This window comes from Pistacia vera, unplaced genomic scaffold, assembly GCF_008641045.1.
Source record: "Pistacia vera cultivar Batoury unplaced genomic scaffold, PisVer_v2 Contig190, whole genome shotgun sequence".
Lineage (NCBI taxonomy): Eukaryota > Viridiplantae > Streptophyta > Magnoliopsida > Sapindales > Anacardiaceae > Pistacia > Pistacia vera.
The window spans coordinates 1240063-1248698 of record NW_022195991.1 but is presented as its reverse complement, the minus strand read 5'-3'; the positions used below and the strand labels follow the sequence as shown (position 1 = coordinate 1248698).

The following is an 8636-nucleotide window of genomic DNA, read 5'->3' as shown; positions in this document are numbered from 1 at the left end:
TGAAGAGAGAAAAAGGGGTTTGGATTGTCGAACCGTGTCTTGAAATATCAAAGATGAGTTTGAGCAAGTGGAAAATGAATGGTTATACACTTATTGGAGGGTGGAATGAAGTGAAGAAGAGGAATAAACTGAGAAAAAACCAGATGATTCAAATTTGGTCTTTTCGGGTTGATGAAATGCATGCTTTGTTTTGCTTTTGTGAGAGTGAGTAAGAAGGGTGAAATTGCTGCAATTACAAGTCGAAGTACAGGATTCATAGAAGCTAAGTGTCATTCACCTGAAACGCACATCTATTAAGTTAAAAAGACATTAAACTGGCCTATAATGGAAGCATAGAGGACTCCCAAATAACTACCAAAAGCTAAATTTAGTTAAAATCCAAAATCTGCTCCATCTGAACTTTTGTACACTATTGGCTTGAGGCAGTGATATATTGTAAATGCAAAGTTTACATAAAAAGAACACAAACAGAGAAAATTATGAAACTTCCCCTGTTGATACTTAACCGTGCTTATACTTGCTTCTATAAAGGCATCTCATGGAAACTAAAGTATATTGTCCTCTATTTTTGTGTTTTTTGCTTCTCCAATCAGTAAAGATTTACATAAACTGTTGTTGTTTCTACTTTTAGAAATTTTCACAATGAATATCACTTTTTCTTTGTAATAAGTACTGCTACATGCGCATAACATGCGAAGAAGACTTTATTCCATTTTCAGAATTCAGATTTTACAACAATATATTCTGGATTTATTGTTACAACAAAGTTAACACTTCGAAATTAAAAAAAATACATTTCCAGAATTGAAACCAACAACATTCTCAACAAACATACTCATACAAACACATCAACTCAAATATAAAACCATGACGAGAAGTTCTTGGCTGCCTTCCTGTCTCAACCAAACATCACCTGCTGAAAAAAACAAAATAAAAAAATTACTCTGGCTTCAACCATTCTTACGAGCCACCAAGGTTTACCCGTTGAGAATACAATGTATCCTATGGACAACCCAATCACCACCCCACTTCCATAACCCATCATCGCAATTTTCCAATCAAATTCACTTGTATTATCATCTTCTCCTTCTGAAAATGCAGGTGGTAATTGCGGCCTCGGATCATTGTTGCATTTCGTTGGCAATGGCCTTCCACACAATCCTTTGTTCCCGATGAAGTAATCACTTTCAAATGTCTCAAATTGACCGCCTTGAGGGATGGGTCCCGAAAGTTGATTATGTGAAAGATTTAATAATGAGAGGAATGTAAGACTTACCAATTGCACAGGAATTCTTCCACCAAGTTTGTTTGAAGAGAGATCTAATGATTCAAGAGCAATTGAATTCCCCAATGAAGATGGAATATTACCCGTTAGGTTATTGTGAGCAAGACTGAGCACTATGAGTGATTTGAAGTTTCCAAGAATTTCAGGAATCTTTCCCTCAAAATTATTTTGTGACAGATCAATGGATGTAAAAATCGTTAGTATCCTAGTCATTTCAATATCCCGCCCTTTCATTGTCACAACTACAGAATCTTCATAATAATCATCTCCAATAAATCTGACGTCAGCTTCATTATTCGAAACAAGCATCATTGTTCCCAAAGTTTCAAACAATTTTCTGGGCAAAAAACTTTTGAATTCATTGTGAGAGAGGTCTAGAATCTGCAAGTTGGAGAGATCAAATTAAGTTTTGGAATCCTGTATGGGACCATATAAAATCTATTAGACCTCAAGACAATAACTTTCAGATTCCAAAGAGTTCCAAACCAATAAGGAAATATATCACTTATCTTGTTATTTCCTACATTCATAACCTCCAGTGGGCTGCAATTTACCAAGGATCTAGGCAAACGCCCTTCCAACTCATTACCATGTAGATCAAGACTCACCAACGAACTTCCCTTTGCAAATGTATCGGGAATGCTACCATGAAGATTATTCTGCTGCAGGTGCATCAAAACAAGCACAATGCTCCACAAACATTGTGGAATTCTTCCATTCAAACTGTTATTAGACAAGGAAAGATACACAAGGGAACTCAAATTGCAAATAGATGGAGGAATCAACCCAGTCAAGTTATTATTAGAAACTAGGAAAATATGTGTTCCAGGTGGTGGAGCCAAAAGTGATCCTTGGAGCATGTTGTTTGAAAGATCAAGAATTTGAATATCTCTCCAAGGGTGGTCCTCTATATATGTCAGGAAATTGTTGGCAAGATTCAGAGAAAACAAATTCTTAAATCCTCTCGACTCAGATTTCAAAATCCTACCGCGAATGTTATTGTTGGAAAGATCTAAATACAACAAATTCTCTAAGGTTCTCAAGTTACTCGGGAATTCACTTATGTTGCAAGAAGACATTTCGAATGATTTAAGAATGGATGAGGTATTTTTGACACGGTTGTTGGAACTTAATGATAATAGGCTATTATATGAAAGAGAAATCTGCTGAAGGTATGTCGGTTGTAGTAATATGTCCAATTGGAGAGTGCCACTGAAGTTATTTGATGAAAGATCAAGAGAAGTGAGTTTCTCAAGTTTAAACATGGAACTTGGAATTAAGCCACTTATCTTATTATTACTCAAATCAACATCAGACAATGAATTAGACGGCTCGAATTGGTCAATAGGAGCGGAGAATGTATTATCACTGAGTACTAAACTCTCCAAAGATGGCAAACTGAACAACTCCGGTGGTACTTTACCGCTGAGAAAGTTATGAGACAAGTCTATGTCAGTTAAATACGGAAGACGACTCACATGATAAGGGAGAGGACCACTAAAATTATTCCGTGAAAGGCTTAAAAATGTCAGCTTACTAAGGTTACCAAAATTTGGAATCTGACCTGCCAACGAGTTCCATGAAAGCTGTATATGGGTAAGCTGCTCTAGCTTTGATATTGATGATGGGACTTGATCGGTTAAAGCATTTTCATCGAGGCACAAAGCGGTGAGTTGAGTGAGGTTCCCAAATGATGCTGGAATTGGCCCTGTGAAAGAACAATTTGAAAGAAATATTCCTTCCAAGAATTTTAAGTTTCCAATTGAATGTGGTATTTCTCCTTTGAAACTTGTGTAAGAGAGATCCAACAACCTAAGTGGACTGCTCCAATTGGACTGCGGAAAAAACCCCGTTAGATCGCTGTTATAAGATAAACGGAGTATGTGAAGGTTTGGTAGGCGAAAAACATTAGCTGGGGTTTTCCCATGCATTGTAGTGTCGTCGAGTGAGAGAGTTGAAATCGAAGAAGATAATTTCGATAACAAAACAGGAGATACTAAAGACATATCAACACCAGTAAGACAAAAAACACTTAATTTTGTAAGATTTTGCACCAGCAACGCGAAATTTTGTGGCTCAAATCTCAGCGAGCGGGATTGAAGGTTATCACTAAGATCAAGTGAAACCAATTTGGATAGGTGAGATATTTCAGAAGGTACTAGGCCAGAAAATCCAGAAGTAGAAAGGTTAAGATGCGTCAAATCTCTTAACAAACCAAACACAGATGACATTGGGGAAACTTCAAAAAAATTATAATCAAGATTGAGCCATTGAAGGTGGGAAAGTTGGAAGAGAGTGTTGTTGTCGAGGATGGTACCGCTCAAACAACTGGAACTGAGGTCCAAGCCAATTACATTACCTGTTACATTATCACATGTTACTCCTTTCCAAAAGCAGCAATCTGTACCCTCCACCCAAGAGAGTGTCTGAGGAGTACAAACTTCTTTAGGATAAGTAGACACAGTAAGATTAAATGCATTGGTGTTGTTAAATTGGAGCAAGGCAAGACTCTCTTTGGGATTGCATATGACTGTTGGATTGACTTCAAAATCAGCATACAAGAACAAGAAGAGGAGGCAGAGAACTTGATTATAATGAAATTTGAATCCCATTATTCTTTGAGAATTCAAGAGAAAATGGCAAGTTATGTTTAATAGGTAAATGAGATCATGGAGTTTAGATATGTAATTTTATAAGAAGTGTGGGATGAAATGTTACTGTATCATTGACTTAAAGAAGACTTGATACAAGATCCTCCATCACGTAAAGAAGACATACTGCAAACTTTTTGACTTTTTGAAATTTTGAAAGGCTGCAGGAAATTCACTCATTTCAACTTTTCATCTTTTCCACATTGAACGTCCTTTCCATCAATCGATTTTTCATCGAGTAAATTAAGAAATGCTTATTGATATTCATTTCAAAATTAAAATAATATTAATCCATTCTAAATGGAAGCACAAAGGACTCCCAAATTATTTTCTCTGGTTCTTGTTGCTGTAGAAAGAGTTTTTATCCTTATTTTGGAACATAATTATCAATATCTTCATGTGTATGAAGTTGAAGCTGGCTGGACAGAAAATACGATAAGGTTGTTTCAATAAATGTGAAATCATCATACTTAGAAATTGTCAATTTTCTCTATATAATCAGTTTATTTTTTATATAATAATTCAAAAAGAGTTGTGAATTTTTAAAATGAATAGTAAATGTTATTCATATTATGATTTAATATGAACCTAATGTTTCATAATTAAACAGAGACGTGATCCTTTGATGTGCAATTAATATACTCAGTAGAAAATCGATTAATTAATGCTAATGCATTCTATATGTGGGAAACAAAAAATGAATAATTAGAATAAATGAATTTCACAACAGTAAAAAAGTCACACCATAAAAAGCAAGACCTAGTAAAGTGGATAGATGATTGTCAAAAAGTTTGACAGCAGATTCATAAATTTCCAATCTTTCACACAGACTTGGGAATTATTAATTCCAAGTGATATTCATTTCTGAATGTTTGGAAATTGGAATGCTAGCTGCAGGAAATTCCATTCATTTCAACTTTTCATCTTTTCCACATTACACATCATTTCCATTGATATTCATTTCAAAATTAAATTCATATTAAACCATTCTAAACGGAAGCACAAAGGACTCCCACAATATTTTCTGTCGTTCTTATTACTGTCAAAAGATTTTTCTTTTTTTTAAAGCAATAAACACGTGTGTCATGAACTATTACCGTATCTTTGACCTTAAGGAGACTTCATACAAGATCCTTCATCACGTAAAGGTTGTTCAGTGTCTCAAGTCTTTGCGAAGACTGGAAATCACCTATCCACTTTATTAAGACTTGAAATTTGCGCCATCAGACTCTGTGTGTTGCAAGAGTTCATCAATTCAGGACTTTTTGATTGTTCCGAAGCATGTTGGAAATGTCAAGGAAACTGCCATTAACAACTCCAAAATCAGCTCCACCGGCTCATTGTAAAAAACAGAAGGAGGATGAACATGATCTCCCAAGTTTGAGTCTCCACAAGAGCAAGAAGAGGATTTAACATAGTTTTCCGAGTTCAAGTCCTCACCCGCGTGCCCTAATAGGGGTGGCTACTGAAGAGATTTACTCTATTGTTAACTTTAGGATCTTGGGATTAGTTGAGGTGCGTTCAAGCTGGTCTTGACACCACCGGTGATAATAAAAAATGCTAATTGATATTCATTGCACATCAAGGATTACTTCTCTGTTTAATGAAAAATTAGATTCATATTTAGACCATCAAATGCTTATTGATATTAATTGCACAGTAAGGATTACTTCTCTGTTTAATGAAAAACTAGATTCATATTTAGACCGTCCCGAATGAAACCGCAAAGGACTCCCAAATAATTATAAAAAATTAGGGGTTGTTTGGTACATTATTTAAAATATGATATTTTGAAAAACTATTTCTGAATAAGATAGGATATGATTAAATCAAATAAGATAGGATTCTGAGAATGTGTTTAGTACAATATCTGAAAATTTATCAGAATAAAAATATAAAATAGTTGTTTGGTACATTTTCTGAAAATATTTAGATTTTTTTGACCCCTTATATTTGTTAATTTAGCTAAACACCCCTCACAACAAAAGTTTATAAATTAACAAAAATAGCCACACCCATCTAAGCCACTGCCGGCAATCGGCCACCACCGCCGGGCGATAGTCGGCTATCGTTGGAATGGTGCACGATTGGCTGGATCTGGTCTGTCGTGCTTCAATCTAGCCTTTTCCAGTCAAATCTAATACCCGAATCTGGCTGTCGTTGATGGCCAAGATATGACCATCGTCAATAGCCAAATCTCTGGTCGTAAATCTAGCTGTTCTCAATCAAATGAATCTGGCTGGAAACAACCAAATCGACGCACAACTTGCCAGATCCAGTCGGTCATGCGTCGTTTCGGCATCGACGCACAACCAGCCAGATCTGGCCAGTCATGCGTCGTTCTGGCATCGACGACCGACGGTGGCAATGGCAACGGCAACGACTGGTGGGCAACGGTGGTTGCTAGTGACCGACAGTGGCTTGGGTGGGTGGGAGTGTTTTTGTTAATTTATAAACTTTTATTGTGAAAAGTAATTGTTAAATGTTTTAAATTGAATATAATTGAATAATAGAAAACAAGTCCCACACTTTTCCAACTCTAGACAAAAAATCATATTTGAGTTAGATTAATTTTCTGAATGAAATGACCCAATAATTAAACAAACACATATTCTGTTTTTCAATCTAAATAGGATAACAGAAAAGTCACTCGAAAAGAGTGAAACAAATAGGCCCTAAATTTAATCCAATTCCAAAATCTGCTCCACATGAACTTTTGTACGCTACTGATTTGAAACAATATTAAGGTTACATTAAAAACCCAAATGAAAAATTATAAAAATTCCCCTCTAAGCACTAAACTATGTTTCTACTTGTTTCTATATATAAAGGATCCCACAGAAAGGAAGTATATTGTTTTAATTATCAATATTTCTGTAAAAAAAGTTTTTCTACTGTCCGATTATATTTATTTTAAAATATTATATCAATATCTTCATGTGTATGAACTCCAATGGAAGTTGTGTTCATGTGTATATTGTTATTTATCTTTGAGTTTTTTGCTTCTCCAATGAGTAAATGTTTAACACTTTGTTGATGCGTGATTTTTGGCACCAACTAATCGACACTTGCGTAACGTTGATTGGTCAAGAGACACACGTGATTATGGGTTGAATGTAGAGTAAATGCAATGAGAGCCTTTTAAAGTGGATCGGATGCTAAGGTAGCAAGTCCTACGTCCACTGATTTGTATTAATATAGTGGGTCAGGTCGCAACAGCGGACTGACTTACAAATGATTGGTAAAAAGTAAATACAAAGTTATCAGAGAGAGAGAGCTAATTCCAAATGTAAAATAGCCGAATCCCCTTAATGAAGGGGTCTTCCCCTTTTTATAGTGAGGTGAGTGCAAGTAATCATCATTAAATCCATGGGTTGGTGTGAATGTCAGGATTAAATCCGGCTTTATGTCACATTTCCCACCTTCCAAACTGATTTCACGCGATTTGGAGCAGGGAAAGGGACACGTGGGAGCTCTGTAGCTATTGGCAGGCCTGACGTGTGCTTACCATTCTGACAGAAGCAGGTCAACCCCCGCCCCCCAATCACGTGATCTCCTACGTTAGCCCTTGGATTTCCAGGCATAACAGAAGTCCCCTAGTTTTTAAGGTTTGAGGATCGAACCTTGGAAACTAAATCATGCCGCAATTAGAGGTTCGGATAATTTCGACCCGAATGGAAGGAGCTCGGGACAAGGCCTTTTGTGAACACATCCTCGCACAAACTTCGCCCGAACGACCTGACAATCATCCCCTAAGTGACCTAGCCTCATCGGGCACTCCTTACTGCTTTAGAGATGAACTAAATGAGGTCGTCTCTACGCTGATAGGCGCTCTGCGCATGTCAGGCGTCTGTCAAGAGCATTAAATGCGTTGTGTGCTGACCCAAAGTTGCTTTGACAGAGCATTAATTGCGCGATATATTCGAAACGACAACCCTCATCACAACATTGAATGCGACGTGGGGCGCATTTAATGTGGAGAGAGAGAAGCGCGTCGTTTCGATTCTGAGGGGTGGTAACCATCGATTCATAGTCTATATATAAAAGCCGAACTTTTTTCAGATGATGCCACCAGAACCCTTTTTGCCTCGAGTGAAAGACTTTTGCAAACCGAAAGTTCTTCTTTTTCGATCAGCATCTCTCCGATATCTGAAACAGGAACTGTCCTCAGTCACGTGCCCCAGAAGGTAAGGTCTTTTTTTTATTTTATTTTTTTTAATTTGGGGGTGCAACGGCGTTGGGTCTCCTGGTGTTTCATCAGAGACACAACGCCGGAATCAGGTTCGAGTCGTGAATGGTGGCTCGAGCTACTGTTAGGGTTTAGGGACTTTGTTCCACGCCGCCGTGCTAGGCAACGTGCGATGGCTAAAATGACTTTCTGTCTGTCGGTGTTGCAGACTCTAGAATGGAACTTTCAACGTCCCGACCCGCGGAAGGAGCCTGTTCATCTTCGCGGGATTTTCCCACGAACGCATCCCTCGATGTCTTCTTTGTTCTCACCCGAGAAGAGTTTGAGAGGATAAAAAGACAGTTCGACGTCTGAGCAGAGGTGTTCCTCAACGCCACCCGGTCGTCGCGGCATCTTGCTGATGGCCTAGCCGCGATCTCCGAAGAGATCTTCAAGGGTGGGGGGACGATTCCTTTCCACCCTTTTGTTAGGTCGGTCCTGGATCACTTCGGGATCGTACCAATGCAGTTGA

At 37.6% G+C, this 8636-nt stretch overlaps 2 protein-coding genes across 2 annotated transcripts; both read right to left on the bottom strand.

Moving 5' to 3' along the window:
• Nucleotides 1-848: 848 nt before the first annotated feature.
• On the bottom strand, nt 849-1597 carry LOC116127315 (putative receptor like protein 25). Its single transcript, XM_031412968.1, has 2 exons — nt 982-1597; nt 849-913 (listed from the first exon to the last, which is right to left on the bottom strand). Exons 1-2 carry the CDS (start codon nt 1595-1597, stop codon nt 849-851), a joined length of 681 nt encoding a protein of 226 aa, XP_031268828.1.
• A 62-nt stretch (nt 1598-1659) lies between these two features.
• Nucleotides 1660-3897, bottom strand: LOC116127314 (receptor-like protein 6). Its single transcript, XM_031412967.1, has one exon. It carries the CDS (start codon nt 3895-3897, stop codon nt 1660-1662), a length of 2238 nt encoding a protein of 745 aa, XP_031268827.1.
• Nucleotides 3898-8636: the final 4739 nt, after the last annotated feature.

Coding starts and splice junctions, on each gene's coding strand:
- LOC116127315 (XM_031412968.1), bottom strand. CDS start 1,597: ATGATGCTTGTTTCGAATAATGAAGCTGACGTCAGATTTATTGGAGAT. Junction 914..981: donor ATACATTGTATTCTCAACGG/GTAAACCTTGGT, acceptor TTTTTTCAGCAG/GTGATGTTTGGTTGAGACAG.
- LOC116127314 (XM_031412967.1), bottom strand. CDS start 3,897: ATGGGATTCAAATTTCATTATAATCAAGTTCTCTGCCTCCTCTTCTTG.